The following is an 18,768-nucleotide window of genomic DNA, read 5'->3' on the forward strand; positions in this document are numbered from 1 at the left end:
GTTGCTTGCCATTTCAACACTCCCCCCTGCTCTCATGCTCACATCTCTGTCCTGGGATTGCTGCAGTGTTCCAATGAACATCAACGCAAGCTCGAGGAACAGCATCTCATCTACCCATTAGGCACACTACAGCCTGCTGGACTGAACATTGAGTTCAATAATTTCAGAGCATGACAGCCCCCCATTTTACTTTCATTTTTAGTTATTTTTTTCTTTTTTACATTTTTTACAATTTTTTTTTTTTGCATTTATTTCATTTCATCTTAGTTTGTCCAGTTTGCTTACCCACTGTTTTTTTCAGGTTTGCACTTGCTGCTGTTCAATATTCAGTCCGTTAACACCTAATCTGTACTAATGCTTTGTCTTTCAACACACCATTAACATATTGTTTGCCTTTGCTCCATGACCTTTTGGTCAGCTATGTGGCCTTGTCCAATCTACACCTTCTCTTTGTTATCTCTTGCCCCACCCCCACCTCACTTGCTTATAACCTTTGACATTTCTAATATTTGCTAGTTCCGAAGAAGGGTCACTGACCCGAAACGTTAACTCTGCTTCTCTTTCCACAGATGCTGCCAGACCAGCTGAGTGGTTCCAGCATTTCTTGTTTTTATTACAGCTTTTGCTCTGCAGTCTTCCCTTCAGTCCTGAAATGGTTTGTGCTTACAATGTTGTTAACTGTTGGCTAATATTCATTTTATTGGAATTCTAACTTATTGCCAATTTATGTATGATATTAAAATTCTATTGGTTGTTTTGTATAACAACTTTTATAAAGAAGTCTTTCATTTGCCGGATATAATTATAAATTGAAATCTTAGTTATTTAGACAATTATAATTCAGTATTATAATTTCATATTTGGGTGTTTATATAATGGAATAAAATATCTATTCAATATTTATATATAAAGATTTTTCTTTTTTATAGTCGTGCATTACGTTCCACAGATCTGCTTTAATCCATCCTAACTATTTAACCATTAGTGCAATGTTGCTTATGTGGTTATCAGTCCCTGTACTCCTGGTCAAACTATTGCTCTGTAGTTGAGTCCCAGCTTCCCAATTCCTCTGAGCCCCCCAAGCTTTATCCCCAAGTACCAGCTCCCATTCTCCACCCCTGATCTGCCTATTCATCGCACGCATGATATGCCTCAGGTTCCACTACCAAAGAGTCAAGATTCTTTCTGCGGTTCCAAAGATTTGGAGCTCCGAGTCTGCCTCCTGGTCTCCGTGACAGGTGAGAGTAAAAGGAAAGGGGGAGAGATGCAGAAACATGTCGGATATCAGACACCCATCAAAAGCCAATAGAGACTTCTGTAATGGAAGTCGGCATATGAGAAGCAAACAGAATAAGAGATGTACAAGAGAGAGAATTGAGGAAAGGCTTGTGCAGAGAGTGAGAAACACTTGTAGAGATGGAGATGCCAGGAGTGGATGAGGGATCACAAAATGAAAGAAAATGGAAGACCAATAAATGCAAAGAATTTAAGTGGGACTCCCAGAAAGAGGCACTCCTTTCCCCATGCCCCCACCTCCCCCCCCCCCCCCCCCCCCCCCCCCCCAATAAGGAATAGCACAGGAGATCATCTGATCTGTAAAATCATGTCTCACCATTAAGAAAGAATGAAATGGTATCTAGTTTTTAAAGTACAAATGGTTTTTTCCAACCCTACATTGGTTGACTATACTGGTTTCTTTCTATTCTCCTACTCCAGCTTCCACCCCAACAAAAATACCTTGTTTAGGTCACTCTGGGCCAATGTCCTTGTGTGATTCAGCTAATGCTGCTTTTGAGGGGTGATCAATAGAAGATGACAAAAGGCTCAAGTGTCTTTTTCACCTGTTTCCCTCCAGGTGGGAAAGTGCTCAAAACTCAGTTCTCATCCAATAATAACAGAAAATGTTGGAAATACTCTGCGGGTCAGGCAGCATCGATGGAGAGAGAAACAGAGTTAATGTTTCAGGTGGATGACCTTTTCTCTGGCAAAGGTTAGAGATGGTTTTAAGCAAGTTTAGAGGCAGAGAAAAACAAAAGGGAAGGTCTGTGAAAGGGTGGAAGACAGGGGAGATTAAATGTCAGGAGGGATGATGGTGCAAGGCAAAAAGGAGTTGTGATAGGACAAGTTTGAAAAAAAAAGATTGGTTTAGAGGTGCTGTAAATGGCAACAGTAGAGTCACCTGCTGTCTGAACAAATGGGAGCAGTGGTTATCAGTTATCATCCACACAGCTTCAAAATGGTGCCTTATTCTCCCATTGGGAAAGTGTTTTTGCCACCATCTTCAAAATCCTTTGTGTTGAAAAATTTTACTTGGAATACATTATTTATATCATTGTAATTTGATAATTCTCAAAGAATATCTAAATTGAGTAGTTTCTGTACTAAGTATCCCCAGTGTTTTTACTTCAAAAAAAAAATTGAAAATTTTTTTATGGGATGTGAGTGTCGCTGGCTAGGCCAGCATTTGCAGCGCATCACTAATTGCCCTTGAGAAGATGGCGGTGAGCCGCCATCTTTAACCACTGCAGTACTCCTGGTGTGAGTACTCCCACTGTGCTGTTGGGAAGGCGGTTCCAGCTTTTTGAACCAGCAACAATGAAGGGACAGTAATTTAGTTCCAAGTCAGAATGGTGTATGGCTTGGAGGGGAACTTGCAGGTGGTGGTGTTCCATGTGTTTGCTGCCCTTGGCCTTCTAGGTGGTAGAGGTTGCGGGTTTGGAAGGTGCTGTTGAAGGAGGCTTGGCGAGTACTGCAGTGCATCCTGTAGATGGTACACACTGCTGCCACTGTGCACTGGTGGTGGAGGGTGTGAATGTTTAAGGTAGTGGGTGGGGTGCTTTGTCCTGAATGGCGTCGAGCTTCTTGACTGTTGATGGAGCTGCACTCATCCAGGCAAGTGTAGAGTATTTTATTACACTCCTGACATTTGCCTTGTAGATGGTGGACAAGCTTTGGGGAGTCAGGAAGTGAGTTACTTGCTGCAGATTCCCAGCCTCTGACCTGCTCTTGTAGCCACAGTATTTAGAGCCATAGAGTTATACAGCACAGAAACAGGCCCTCTGGCCCATCGTGTCTGTGCCAGCCATACAGCACCCAACTATTCTAATCCCATATTCCTGCACTTGGCCCGTACCCCTGTATGCTATGGCGTTTCAAGTGGTCAGCTAAATACTTCTTAAATGTTGTGAGGGTTCCTGCTTCCACCACCTCTTCAGGCAGTGCGTTCCAGATTCCAACCACCATCTGGGTGAAAAAATATTTCCTCAAATCTCCCCTCTAAACCTCCTGCCCCTTACCCTAAATCTATGCCCCCTGGTTCTTGACCCCTTTGCTAAGGGAAAAAGTTTCCTCCTATCTAACCTATCAATGCCCCTCATAATCTTGTACACTTCAATCATGTCCTCCCTCAGCCTTCTCTGCTCAAAGGAAAACAACCCCAGCCTTTTCAGTCTCTCTTTATAGCTGAAATGCTCCAGCCCAGTCAACATCCTGGTGGATCTCCTCTGCACCCTCTCCAGTGCAATCACATCCTTCCTATAGTGTGGTGACCAGAACTGTACACAGTCCTCCAGCTGTGGCCTAACTAGTGTTTTATACAGCTCCATCATAACCTCCCTGCTCTTATATTCTATGCCTCGGCTAATAAAGGCAAGTATCCCATATGCTTCTGAACCACCTTATCTACCTGTGCTGCTGCCTTCAGTGATCTATGGACAAGTACACAAAGGCCCCTCTGACTTTCTGTACTTCCTAGGGTCCTACCATCCATTGTGTATTCCCCTGCCTTGTTGGTCCTCCCAAATTCAGGATTAAATTCCATTTGCCACTGCTCCGCCCATCTTACCAGTCCATCTATATCTCCCTGTAATCTAAAGATTTCCTCCTCACTATTTACAACACCACCAATTTTCGTGTTATCTGCGAACTTACTGATCATACCTCCTATATTCACGTCTAAATAATTAGGGTTTTAGGGTTCATTATTTAGGGTTGTTCCAGTTAAGTTTATGGTCATTGTAACCCCCAGGATGATGATGGCAAGGTATTCAGCGATGGTAATGTCTTTGAATGTCAAGGGGAGATGGTAAGATTCTCTCTTGTTGGAGATGGCCATTGTCTGGCACTTGTGTGGCACGAATGTAACTTGCCACTTATCAGCCCAAGCTTGAATGTTGTCCAGGTCTCGCTGCATATGGCATGGACTGCTTCAGTATTTGAGGAGCTGTACAATCATCAGCGAACATCCCCACTTCTGCCCTTATGATGGAGGGAAGGTCATTGAGGAAGCAGCTGAAGACGGTTGGGCTGAGGACACTACCCTGAGGAACTCCTGCAGCGATGTCCTTGGGCAGAGATGATTGGCCTTCAACAAGCACAACCATCTTCCTTTGTGCTAGGTATGACTCCAATCAGTGGAGCTTTCCCCCTGATTCTCACTGACTTCAATTTTGCTAGGGCTCCTTGATGTCACACTCGGTCAAATGCTGCTTTGATGTCATGGCCATTCACTCTCACCTCACCTCTGGAATTCAGCTATTTTGTTCATGTTTGGACCAAGGCTGTAATGAATCTGGAGCTGAGCCGCCCTGATGGAACCCGAACTGAGCATCAGTCGTTGCTGAGTAAGTGGCGCTTGATAACACTGTCTGTGACATCTTCCATCACTTTACTGATGATAGAGAGTAGACTGAAGGGGAGATAATTGGCTGGATTGGATTTATCCTGCTTTTAGTGGACAGGAGATACCTGGGCAATTTTCCACATTGTCGGGTAGGTGCCAGTGTTGTAGCTGCACTGGAAATGCTTGGCAAGGGGTGCAGCTAGTTCTGGAGCACAAGTCTTCAGTACTACAGCCGGGATGTTATCAGAACCCATAGCCTTTGTATTATCCAGTGCCTTTAGCTGTTTCTTGATATAACATGGAGTGAAACGAATTGGCTGAAGACTGACATCTGTGATGCTGAGAACCTGAGGAGGAAGTCACAGTAGATCATCCATTGAACATTTCTGGATGAAGGTGGTTGCAATGCTTCAGCCTCGTCTTTTGCACTGACTTGCTGGGCGCCCCCGTCATTGAGGATGGGGTGTTTGTGGAGCCTCCTTCTCCTTTAATGGTTTAATTGTCCATTGCCATTCACGACTGCTTGTGGCAGGACTGCAGAGCTTTGATCTGATCCACTGGTTTGGGATCATTTATCTCTGTTTCTTGCATGCTACTTTTGCTCTTTAGCATGCATGTAGTCCTGTATTGTAGGTTAACCTGGTTGGCATTGCATTTTTAGATTTGCCTAGTGCTGCTCCTGGCATGTCCTCCTGTACTCCTCATTGAACCAGGGTTGATCCCCTGGCTTGATGGTAATGGTAGAATGAGGGATATGCTGGGGTATCAGGTTCCAGATTGTGGTTGAACACAATTCTGCTGCTGCTGATGGCCCACGGCGCCTTATGGTTGCCCAGTTTTGAGCTGCTAGATCTGTTCTGAATCTGTTCCATTCAGCGTGGTGGTAGTGCCACACAACACGTAGGAGGGTATTCACAGCGTGACGATGGGAATTCGTCTCCACAAGGACTGTGCGGTGTTCACTCCTACTGAATGCTGTCATGGACAGATACATCTGCAACAGATAGATTGGTGAGGGAAAGGTCAGGTAGTTTTTTTTCCCTCTTGTTCATTCTCTTATCACCTGCGGCAGGCCCAGTCTGGCAGATATGTCCTTCAGGACTTGGCCAGTTCAGTCAGTAGTGGTGCTACCGAGCCTTTCTTGGTGATGGGAGCCACCAAAGCTGCTGGACGCTGAAAAACAACATTTAAAACAATGGCAACCAGTAAGTGCTTTTAAAGAAATACACTTGCTGATTAGTCTGAACTACTGGTCTCCATTCTGCTTCCAGCCCCTCCCAATAACTGACATCACTGGAGTGCCCAAGGAGAGAAGGAATGCTGAAATAGTATATTTCTGGTGAGGGAGTAGATTTGATATTTTTGTAATTTTTTTTTTATTCATTCAGGGATGTGGGTGTCGCTGGCTAGGCCAGCATTTATTGCCCATCCCTAATTGCCCTTGAGATGGTGGTGATGAGCTGCCTTCTTGAACCGCTGCAGTCCATTTGGGGTAGGTATACCCACAGTGCTGTTAGGAAGGGAGTTCCAGGATTTTGACCCAGCGACAGTGGAAGAACGGCAATATAGTTCCAAGTCAGGATGGTGTGTGACTTGGAGGGGAACTTGCAGGTGGTGGTGTACCCATGCATTTGCTGCCCTTGTCCTTCTAGTTGGTAGAGGTCGCGGGTTTGGAAGGTGCTGTCTAAGGAGCCTTGGTGCATTGCTGCAGTGCATCTTGTAGATGGTACACACTGCTGCCACTGTGCGTTGGTGGTGGAGGGAGTGCATGTTTGTAGATGGGGTGCAAATCAAGCGGGCTGCTTTGTCCAGGATGGTGTCGAGCTTCTTGAGTGTTGTTGGAACTGCACCTATCCAGGCAAGTGGAGAGTATTCCATCACACTCCTGACTTGTGCCTTGTTGATGGTGGACAGGCTTTGGGGAGTCAGGAGGTGAGTTATTCGCCTCAGGATTCCTAGCCTCTGACCTGCTCTTGTAGCCACGGTATTTATATGGCTATTCCAGTTCAGTTTCTGGTCAATGGTGGCCCCTAGGATGTTGATAGTGGGGTATTCAGCGATGGTAATGCTGTTGAATGTCAAGGGGAGATGGTTAGATTCTCTCTTGTTTGAGATGGTCATTGCCTGGCACTTGTGTGGCGCGAATGTTACTTGCTACTTATCAGCCCAAGCCTGGATATTGTCCAGGTCTTGCTGCATTTCTACACGGACTGCTTCAGTATCTGAGGAGTCACGAATGGTGCTGAACATTGTGCAATCATCAGCGAACAGCCCCACTTCTGACCTTATGATTGAAGGTAGATCATTGATGAAGCAGCTGAAGATAGTTGGGCCTAGGACACTACCCTGAGGAACTCCTGCAGTGATGTCCTGGAGCTCAGATGATTGACCTCCAACAACCACAACCATCTTCCTTTGTGCTAGGTATGACTCCAGCCAGCAGAGGGTTTTCCCCCTGATTCCCATTGACCTCAGTTTTGCTCGGGCTCCTTGATGCCATATTCGGTCAAATGCTGCCTTGATGTCAAGGTCAGTCACTCTCACCTCACCTCTTGAATTCAGCTCTTTTGTCCATGTTTGAACCAAGGCTGTAATGAGGTCAGGAGCTGAATGGCCCTGGCAGAACCCAAACTGAGTGTTAGTGAGCTGGTTATTGCTAATCAAGTGCCGCTTGATGGCACTGTTGATGACACCTTCCATCACTTTACTGATGATTGAGAGTAGGCTGATGGGGCGGTAATTGGCCAGGTTGGACTTGAACTGCTTTTTGTGTACAGGACATACCTGGGCAATTTTCCACATTGCAGGTTAGATGCTAGTGTTGTAGCTGTACTGGAACAGCTTGGCTAGGGGCGTGGCAAGTTCTGGAGCACAGGTCTTCAGTACTATTGCCGGAATATTGTCAGGGCCCATAGTTTTTGCAGTATCCAGTGCCTTCAGTCGTTTCTTGGTATCACGCGGAGTGAATCGAATCGGCTGAAGTCTGGCATCTGTGATGCTGGGGACTTCAGGAGGAGGCCGAGATGGATCATCAACTCGGCACTTCTGGCTGAAGATTGTTGCAAATACATTCAGCCTTATCTTTCACACTGATGTGCTGTCCACCACCATTCATGACTGGATGTGGCAGGACTGCAGAGCTTAGATCTGATCTGTTGGTTATGGGATCGCTTAGCTCTGTCTATCGCATGCTGCTTACGCAGTTTCGCACGCAGATCGTGCTGTGTTGTAGCTTCACCAGGTTGACACCTCATTTTGAGGTGTGCCTGGTGCTGCTCCTGGCATGCCCTCCTGCACTCTTCATTGAACCAGGGTTGGTCTCCTGGCTTGATGGTAATGGTAGAGTGGGGGATATGCTGGGCCATGAGGTTACAGATTGTGGTTGAGTACAATTCTGCTGCTGCTGATGGCCCACAGCGCCTCGTGGATGCCCAGTATTGCATTGCTAGATCTGTTTGAAATCTATCCCATTTAGCACGGTGATAGTGCCACACAACATGATGGACGGTATCCTCAATGTGAAGGTGGGACTTCGTCTCCACAAGGACTGTGCGGTGGTCACTCCTACCAATACAGTCATGGACAGAAGCATCTGCGGCAGGCAGATTGGTGAGGATGAGCTCAAGTGTGTTTTTCCCTCACCACCTGCCGCAGACCCAGTCTAGCAGCTATGTCCTTTAGGGCTCAGTCAGTAGTGGTGCTACTGAGCCACTCTTGGTGATGGACATTGAAGTCCCCCACCCAGAGTACATTTTGTGCCCTTGCCACCCTCAGTGCTTCCTCCAAGTGCTGTAGTACAGGGAGGCGTACTGAGTCATCAGCTGAGGGAGGGCGGTAGGTGGTAATCAGTAGGAGGTTACCTTGCCCATGTTTGACCTGATGCCATGAAACTTCATGGGGTCTGGAGTCGATGTTGAGGACTCCCAAGGCAACTCCCTCCCGACTGTATACCACTGTGCCACCACATCTGGTGGGTCTGTCCTGCTGGTGTGATGGTGATGGCAGTGTCTAGGACATTGTCTGTAAGGTATGATTCCGTGAGTACGACTATGTCAGGCTGTTGCTTGACTAGTCTGTGGGACAGCTCTCCCAGCTTTGGCACAAGCCCCCAGATGTTAGTAAGGAGGACTTTGCAGGGTCGACAGGGCTGGGTTTGCCATTGTCGTTTCCGGTGCCTAGGTCAATGCCGGGTGGTCTGTCCGGTTTCATTCCTTTATTATTTTACTTGCTATATTTCTTTAAGACCAAGTTGAGGCAGTACTTTGAAAAGAAATTGCCTCAGTACACTTCACTTTCTTTAAGTTGAGGAATTAGTGCAATGTAAAATGCTACTGTAAAATTGTAATTAATTGTATGTAATCCAGTTCCTACTAAAGCTAAAAAATACAAATAAAAATATCCTATAAGATAAAGCTTAGATGGGTTTGCCAAAAATTTGAGAATAGAAATTCAGCTTGCATATAAAAATGTCATCTAGTAAGTGGAGAGTAGGGGGAAGGAAGAACAGGAGAAAACACCAATATATCATTAATTTGATATTTTGGTGCCACATCTTATTCCAAAAAGCATGTTGTCATTTCATTTCCCTCCTGCATACAAGGTCTAGACTAGTATGGCAGTAGTTTATTTTGTTGCAAGGCACCAGGAGGATTCCATAATTAAATTGCACTTTTCATGGTTTTTACTGTCCTTTCAAATCTTTCTTGTAGAGAATTGTATTTTCACCATTTGTAGTTATTAGCTTAACTAATTTTTGGAATGTTTATTCATTTGTTCCATAACTTTCCACGTCAGGGCTTGGTTTCAAGACTTCTGCATCCTGCCATAAGTTCTTGCTACTCATCAGCCAGATTTCCTAGCACCAATCAGTTCAAACAACCTTCAGCCATGTACAGCATTCTCCAAATTTCAGCTGATCTCGTAACAAATTGGCTTGAAAATTATCTTTGAAACTTGGCATTAATCAATACTGATCCACAAACCAGCCCTCAAAATTTATTGTCTCTACTTATTTAAAAATTTTTTGCATAGCTGATGTTGGCAAGTCTTTATTTATTGCCCATCCATAGTTTCCTTAAGAAGGTGTTAATGGGCTTTCTATTTGAAACAATGCAGCCCATGTGGTGATAGTGTTAGATAGAGAATTCCAGGATATTGATCCAGTGATGATGAAGGAATGGCAATGCATGTCCAAATCAGGATAGTGTGTAACTTGGAAGGGGAACTTTGAGGAAATGAATCATAGAATCATAGAAATTTATGACATTAAAGGAGACCATTCGACCCATTGGGCTGGATTTTAAGCAGCCCTCAACATCATGATCTGTGGCGGGGGAGCATGGCTCTAGATGAGGCCCACCACGGACCTTGACTCCGGCAGGGCCCGGCCTGATCCTCCTGGGGGGTGGCGGGGGAGGTTGCATGGTGCACCCCCCCTTCGCCTGCCCCCTCCCCTGGGCAACAGAACCACAATTTGAATATTTAAATCAATAAAGTTAATTAATTTAAATATACTCACCCGCGATGTTGAGGGCCCGCCATGATCTTCGGCCCGGTGGTCGGCATTCCCGCGCCTTCAGATTGTCGTCCGGGGAAATGCGACGCAACACTGGTGGGGAGGAGGGGAGGAAGTAAGTTTATCAGTATGGTGAGGGGGATGGGGTCAAATAAATATCATGGGTGTAGGGGATGGTGGGAAGGGTTGTGCTTTAAATTTTGTGCAGTTTGGGAGGAGGAAGGTCAGATGTTAAAGCTAAGTGTTTTGGGAGGGAAAGGGAAAATAGTTCATGTAATTATTATTGGGGGGAGGGGATGGAAAATGGGCGTTGCCACTTTATGTAATGCTGGGAGATATGTCTTTAAACATTTAAATATCCCGGCAGGGCTGACTGCCCTTTAAAAATGGCGCCTGCACACAGTCAGCTGATGCCATCACGGTGGCTCTTTGGCGTGCAGCCTGCGCGGGTGGGCTGCCAGATTGGCAGCGAGCTCATAGAATCCAGCCCATTTTGTCTGTGCTGACCGAAAGAGAGCTACCCAACCTAATCACACATGCCAGCCCTTGATCCGTAGCCTTGTAAGTTACAGCACTTGAAGTGCATATCTAAGTACTTTTTAAATGTGATGAGGTTTCTACCTTTACCACCCTTTCAAGCTGTGATTTCTAGACGCCCACCACCTCTTAGGTGAAATATATTCTCTCGGCTCCTCTCTAGCCGACCTCTAATGGTTCCCCAAAATGAGGCTACTCTTGACCTCATCAGTCTTGGAAGTTGTAGGAAAGGTGCTGTCACTAAACCAAATGAGTACTGCTGAGTATTTCCAGTACTTTGTTTGAGATAGAGTCTCATTCAAATGGACAGGGTGCTCCAAGTTATGGATGAAAGTCACTGGCTGCTTGTGTTCTGTGTTTAGTTGAAGGAGTGGTATAAAGATATTTTGGGGAGGAGTCTCCAAGTGCTTGCTGTAAAACCTTGCTTTGTAAGTGGAGCTTATGCTGTAGTGAAAATCTCTGCATTTACAATAGCCAGAGAGTCCACTGGGTCTTAATCCATAACTTTACAGAATACCTCAACTCCAGATGGGGCCAATATTCAGTGCAACATTGCTAAATGCTTCTGCTTTTAGTCTGGACCTGTTTTTGGGCCTAAACTCTGTGCAGCATGTGCCTGAAGCAAAAGCCCTGAGAATAATAGAAATTTATCTTTGGGCCTCATCTGTTTACTCGGTGAACTGCTGGGTACTTGTTGTGCTTCCACAGGTAGCTTGTCCCATGGGCAATACTAGTATCAGTCTGCCTGCCTTAGTGGTGGCATTCATTGGGTAAGTCCCAGAAGGGGTTTGGAGTGAGCTACTCTGGGTGGGGGAGATGATGGGACGGGGGGTATTTTTGTCTATTTTTGTTGTCTGTATTCATATTCGTTTTATTTTACTTCCATGCTGCCAACTTCCAACCCAGTAATATTTCTTGGTAAGATGAAAGCTCCATTCAGGGGTCTAAAATTCAGTGAAAATGTTAACTTTGCTTTGAAAGCTGCAACAAATCAGGTCAAGCATTCCATATAACCACCTTACAGACAATGTATTTCAGCATGCTTTGATTTTCTTTGTGCAGCATTGTCAATGTATGCTGTAACATTGAAATTGTTCAGGTTAGTAAATGCAGACAGATGTTCTAGATTAAAATTCTGTTTGAATTATGAATGTACATGAGGAGGCAGTAGTCTTGCGTTGCGAATTTTCACATTATTTAAAATGTTCTTATGGTCTGAATGGTTTGGTGCTTATTGATTTTCTGTGTAAATCTACATAAATTTAAAACCACAAAGTTAAATTAGCAGAAGTAACCTAACTCTATAATACACAATCTCAAAATTATATAACTCTTCACCCATCATTGATGACTTCTGTTTTCTCGCGCTCACTTCTCGTAATGGTTTACAGAGCTGTGGACGTTGGGTGTGCATGGAGAAGAGAGCAAAAATAAAATGCCTAAAGGAAGGATCTTTAGGAGGCTTTTGAAAGTAGGGATGAAGGTGATGAGGAGCTTCAGAGGGTGGGGGTGTGTGGCTGTTGATAGTGGAGTGGAGGAAGTGACAACTGCATAGGCCTATGTTAAATGAGAGTGCATTAGGGTATATAAGACTGAAGGAAATTGTGGAGGTAGGGAGGAATGAGGCACAGGACAAGAAGCTTATTCAATTATCTGGGGCACAGGGACCTAGTTAAACTTGACAAGGATGGGATAATAGGGATATGAGTGAGAATGAAAGGTGGATGAGCTGTAGTTTAAAGAGAGGGAATTCATGAAGCTCACTATTGAGAGCCTTGGGGAATCCCATAAATGTTTAAGGGAGCCAAAAATTTTTGGCTTTTCAGGAGTTAGCTGGTGGGAATTCTGGCTCATTCAGGTCTTGTTGATGGATTTGGAGAGAGTAGAACAAGCCTGCGCCCAATGGGCTGAGCTGGGTGTCATTGTGATACAAGTTTCCAGATGTTGTTGAAGGCAGATTGGAGAAGGGCACCTGATGTACACCATGAAAAGCCATCAGAGGCATTGCATAGGTTGGACAGAATCATGAGCAAGCAAAGCTGTAGAATTTAGATGAGAAATTTTTTGAGGATGGAATGGTTAATGGTGTTTTAAGACAACAGAGATGAAAATATAACTTTAAAGCAGTAAAGCATTCTAAAACTATAATCTCCATCTAGGCAATGCCAAAACTTGCTTTACTTTATTTACCTCATTTTCTCTTCTGTTTTCAATCTTGGTTGTTTCTTGCAAATATGAATCTTTTCCTCCTGCTAAAGTTTCTCAAAAAAAAACCTTGATTGGCCAATCTGACTGTTGGAAGCTAGAGGTGTTGACGCAGCACAAGAGGCAGGCATTTTCCCCATTTGGCTTCAGATAAGACTTCTAGACAGTGCTCTAATGGGTGGGGAGACTTGGGTAGAGAGGCAGTGGGAAAATTTCTGATGATTTGTGCCAGAGGGTTGCATTGATGTAGCTAGTTAAACTTCAGTAATGCTACTATGCGCGCTTCAGGGTCCCTAAGCTTTTGCTCTTGCCAGCCTTGGCCTAAATTTCCTGGGCTTAGATAAGTAGAGTGTGTCTTTATTGGTGAGTGCACGCACACCATATTAGGCAAACAAACGGTGGATTTTTCAGTAGTTTAATGTGGAGACTTTAAGCATGGTCATTGGGTTCTTGTGCACGTTCAAGCCCCAACTAACAAAATAAGACTAATTTTCAGAATGATCTGTGTAATCTTCATCAGGACTTTCCATCACAATGAAGATATGAAGCTAGAATTTGGACGCTGAATAGTTACTTTAAAAAAGTTACTGTATTCCTTTTTACTGAGGAGGAAAAACTACCCAAGTCAGAATTTGTTTTGGGGGAATGGCTGAACAGGCCTAGATAGTCTGAAGTGGGTAACAGTCAACAAGTACTTATAGAAGGGTTCACTAACTGGTCCATTCTACAAGTCTGTGATAACAGACATTTAGTGAAGCTTTATCTAATATCTTTAAGTTCACTAAATTGAGGAGAGATGCCTGAGGATTGCTAACATCATTCATTATTAAGAAGCCAATGCACAAATCTAGAAGCAGTAAGTTTAACAATTGGGAGAATAAACTGTTGTAATAATAAAAGCAAAATACTACCAATGCTGTAAATCTGAAATAAAAACAAGAAATGCTGGAAATACTCAGCAAATCTGGCAGCATCTGTGGAGAGAGAAGCAGAGTTAACATTTCAGGTCAGTGACCTTCAGAACTGTTGTATTAATTTTTTTTTAAGGGGTTTAGTGGGTGACTACTTGGGAAGGACAACTGGTTAGGTTTTCTGAAGAGAAGGATAATGCAGTTGATTTTATATACCTGTATTTTCAAGAGCTTTTGACACCATTCCATACTGAAAATCAAGGGGTGAGGTAAAGAATTGCAAAATACAGGTGAAGTATGTCCCTCCATAATTGGATTAGTAGGTGGGGGGGATAAGGTGTTGGGTAAATTGTACCTGGAGTATGTATGTGCATTTCTGGTCTCCTAATCTGAAGAATATTATTGCCCTTGAAATGGTAAAGAGGTGAGCAATGTAAATTATTCCAATTAATAGGAATTTGTGTGAAAATATCAAAGTACTAGGACTTACTTTCTTAGAAATGAGACTGAGGTGACCTAATTGAAGTTTTTAAGGTCATGAAAGGGATGGCTAAAGCTGTGCAGAGAGAAATATTGTTCACAATAACAGAATGTTTGCATAGTAGCAGACAAGAGTTTAAAAATTGGGAAGTTAAGAGAAAGAAAATGTGTGTTTTACACAAATGGAAGTTATAAAATAAGCTACAAAGCTATTAAACCAACTAAATAACTATGCTATGCTCTAGCCATAATCCCAATGGACCATAGGTACCTCTCCCCTTCAGAGTGAGACAATTGGTGATGTATAGCTTGAGGGTTACTACTCCTGAAGTGTGGGGCAAGGCGGGAAGGCAGGCCTCCATGAACTACCACAGCCGGTATGGGGATTGAACCCACGCTGTTGGTGTCTTTCTGCATCACACTCTAGCCAACTGAGCTAACTGACACCACCCCCCCCCCACCCCCACACTACATAACTTAGCCTAAGAAGAAAGTAGATCTCTTTTCTTGAAGGAGGAATATGGTAAGAAGGAAAATTGTTGGGATTCATTTCCAGCAAAAAAAAGTCATTTGGGCCTGATGCCCTTTTGCTGTTCCTACCGGTTTAGTTTTTTTGAATGGTATGGTCTGTGAAATATCTTGTGCTACAATTCAGAGAATAGCTTGTTTTCTTCTGTTATTTTTCCTGTACATGAAATTCCTGATTCATGGTCAATGCACTCTTCTTAAGAATCAATCCATACCATCTGGTACAACTAATTCAAGAACTGTAAAAGGCTAGAAATTAGAAATTAATCAGTTAACTTCTGTGAGTAATGCATTCATTCTTTTGATTTTAAAAAATTACATAAATCACAGATATTCCACAAAAGATTTTTTCTGAAAAAAAGTAAGCTCTGCTTTTGTAGTTTTAAAAAAAAAAATTCCTTTCCTCCTGTTACTTGGACCATTCTGAGCTGGCCGGTGAGATTGCTGACTTTCATTTTACATTACTCTCTGAGTGGAGAAACTTGGTCTTGGCTTGGCACTTTTGTCACTTTATCATTGAGATTGGGAACTCAATAGTTGGGGTGGTGAAATCACAGTTCAGACCTGATCCTCAACACACCACGGTATTGTGTAATGGCTACACCATGACACTTGAAGAACTTTTTAAAAATTGGGAACATACAAATGTACACTACATTTGCACAATAATATTTGCACAGGGTAGTTTCAACACCAACAAATTTAACTTTTAACTCATCATGGTGTCATGAACTAATACTCTGGTAGGATGTGGATTAGATGCCTTTGATACCAAAAGTGGTGAATACCCAGGCTCCACGATGTTGTCAGAGGGAAGTATCAATTGACACACAACAACCGTCAGTGTTTCATGCTGACAGCATTTGTCACCTGCTGTTACGATCTGAGGTCCTCCAGAGTAGTAGCTCTTCTGTCCATGTGCTAACTTCAGTGCAATCATGGTCACATGATCAGGTGGTTCTGATGTGTGAGTACATACATAATACTTAGCTATGTTAAAAGTACAGAAGATTTGTATGAATGCATAAATGGGAAAAAAGAAATAGGTTTTTATGCTGGATTCATATTTGGATGATAGCATCGATAGAGATGGATGCAGTAATTATATCAAATATGCAATTAAAACCAAAAGTAACAGATTAAAATTTTTAAGCGATTTTTTTTTTTTCATTGCTTGCAGCCTTACTAAAATTAGTTGCTTTAACAACCAGTTTGATTCAGGAATTGGGTGAGGTACAGGGGAAAGTTAAGGCAGAACAGAAATTTTGGCATTTAGGAAAAACAAAGGGTAGCAGCAGATGAATTTCCATCTGGCTCACCCCTCGAGCAATGTTACATGAGAGATGTGGAACAGATTGTTGTTTATAGGGTTGTGCTAAATATTGTCCTTTGTAATCTTCACAAAACTGTAAATTGTTGGTGTTTAAATCTGTGCATTCTATGGGCAAATATGTTACTTGTGTGCTAGGTTTCAGATTAACTTTTGTTTAAATGGTTTTGGATTATATACAATTCAAAATTAGAAGTTTTCAATTTAGAATTGTTACTTTTAAATAAGCCTCTGCTGCCTTTCTACTCTCTGAATTTTAGAATCCTGATGTTTATACATCTGTGTTATGGCACTTTCTTGCAAGATCACTAGTGTTCTGTTTAGCAATATAGAAATGTCCAAATATTTGTTTAGTAGTATAGAACTTGAGTATTGCTGAAAATAGAGACATGTTGTCGAAGCTTTTTGTCTTGCACTCATCAGGAGAATTCGCAAGAATACCAATGTAAGGGAAAACAACTACTTTATACTTTATGAGAAGAGAGTGCTGATTGGTTGGCAAGTGAACTCTGATTGGTAGAGGCGTGCCATGGAGAATGCATGTATAAAATTGTTGTTTTCCCTTACATTGGTATTCTTGCAGATTGTCCTGATGAGTGCAAGACGAAAAGCTTCGACATGTCTATTTTCAGCAATAGAAATTTCCAGTAATGCTGGTAGTTCTGAACACATTTGAAGGAAAAGAAAATTCCAATTTGAGAGTGTGGAGACATTGCTTTTGATGAAATGTGTATTAGTTCGGTGTATTCATCTTGTGTATTTTATAAGGAACTTTAAATTTAGGACTTTAAAAGGTAGTCATGGGTCAGCAAGGTAGTTGTGGAATACCTTTTAAAATTTTCCCCCCACTCCAATTGCACCACGGTAGAAATCCAATGAGACATGATCTCGTAATGTGTATTAGATTTAGTTGTAATTGTCTAAGTATAGCTGTTACAGCAAGATTGTGGCTTTTTGTTTTTCGACTTTTTATTTGTGCGCAATCACTAGGGAATACTAAATGTTACTGGATGTTTTAGTTTTGTTTTTCCTCCCTTAGCCTGACTGACCAGCCAAAACTGGTTAACTCATCAGAGATTCATTCATCGTTCTGCTTCATGGTGCAGCATATTACATGAATGCACTTAACCACCAGACTGCCTCTGTCTTCAATTTAAATATCTGCATAAAATGATGGATGTGTTATTAAATCTATAATTTGCTTTTTTAAATTAATATGTACTTCATATGTCTCCCAGAACCTCTGATCAGTTAAGTAATAGTATTCAACTGTAATATGAGGTATTGTAAACTTTTTTTGTCTTTATGCAGAAAGAACCGCAAGTGGATTTAAAATACTTTGGATCATTTGATAAAATGTACTATCCATATTATGGCAAAAAAGCCCATGTAAGTTTGTTTTAATTTTAATTCTACATTTCTCTGCTCCTCTTTGACATTGCAATCATATACACTAACCTAACAAAACCATGATCTAATTGCTTGTCTCTTGCCCAAAAAAGCTGTGCATGCTGGATCAATTGAAATTTCCAAGGCAATTGATAGATTTTTGTTAGCTAAGGGTTTTAAGGGACATTGAACAAAGGTGGGTACATGGAGCTGAGGTACAGGTCAGCCATGCTCTGTGACTGGTTCGAGGGTCTGAATGTCCAATTCCTGTTCCCATCCTCCCACAGGTGAACAGTCCTGACTTTACAATGTTGCTGTGACGGTTTTCATGTTTGTGAAATTAGCCAAGTGAAAGTTTGTTTTGTCACATAAATCCAGTAATGGTATTTGACAAGTAACCAGCTGGCTTTCTATATGGAGTTAGGTATATCATTCCTCCAACTATAGTGGAAAATGCTCTGGAGTTAGCTAGAAGAGGTGACATTAAAATTAAAAACCTGATCTTTGTTTTTATCTTTCCTTGTAGGTTAACTACTCTCAGCCTCTGGTTGCTGTAAAACTAATGTTGGGTACCAATGATACCAACAAGGATTTAATGATTGAGTGCAAAATAACTGGTACCAATCTGAAGAATGATGATGATCGCGACCGGTTCTTGGGTCGGGTAGCTTTCAGAGTTCACGTAACAGAATAGCATGAACGGGAGAGCTTGCACGATGACTACTTTGTTGTCTTGTTTTGTTAAAATGCGCTGGACCTGCCATTGTAGATGTGTGACCACTTTGAAGGGGGTATGAGCTAAATGGCATTTTATGGTAGCGTCATGTTGTGCTTCCAAATATCAAGTGTTAAAACAAATCCTAAATACATAGCTGCCTGCCTTGCCCCAGCCCAACCCCCTGTTGGATCAGATTACGCACATATTAAGACATCATGCCATAATAAGGGACCTGTAAATAGCTCTACTTATAGCTTTGAATAATGGCGGTCTTTGTCCTTTTTGTGCTGTGATTTTTGCCCCAAGTGAATGTCTAAAGCTTAATGTGCTGTTGCTGTGTACATATTTAATGGGACTTAACACAGGTTAACTTTCACATAGAAGAAGAATGGAAAATCTAGGAAGCAAGATCAAACGATACCCCAGGCTGACCGTAAATGATTTTATAACCTTTGCAGAATTTATGTCTTTCGTGCAGATGCCTTAAAACCTGTATGGAAAAAAAGAGAAAATAAAACTGGATTTTAAACTTTT

At 42.5% G+C, this 18,768-nt stretch overlaps 1 protein-coding gene across 5 annotated transcripts in view; it reads left to right on the forward strand.

Annotated features, from left to right (window-relative positions):
- atp1b3a (ATPase Na+/K+ transporting subunit beta 3a) overlaps positions 1 to 18,768 on the forward strand; it is a 55,105-nt gene extending 36,337 nt beyond the window's left edge. For all 5 annotated transcript variants that reach the window (XM_068042562.1, XM_068042560.1, XM_068042563.1 and 2 more), the window contains 2 exons: positions 17,439 to 17,516; positions 18,043 to 18,768. In XM_068042562.1, the coding sequence (XP_067898663.1) occupies positions 17,439 to 17,516; positions 18,043 to 18,210 (246 nt within the window). In that variant the 3' untranslated portion in view covers positions 18,211 to 18,768. The remainder of the gene's footprint in view (positions 1 to 17,438; positions 17,517 to 18,042) is intronic.

The sequence above is a fragment of the Heterodontus francisci genome, chromosome 11 (genome assembly GCF_036365525.1).
Source record: "Heterodontus francisci isolate sHetFra1 chromosome 11, sHetFra1.hap1, whole genome shotgun sequence".
Taxonomy (NCBI): domain Eukaryota; kingdom Metazoa; phylum Chordata; class Chondrichthyes; order Heterodontiformes; family Heterodontidae; genus Heterodontus; species Heterodontus francisci.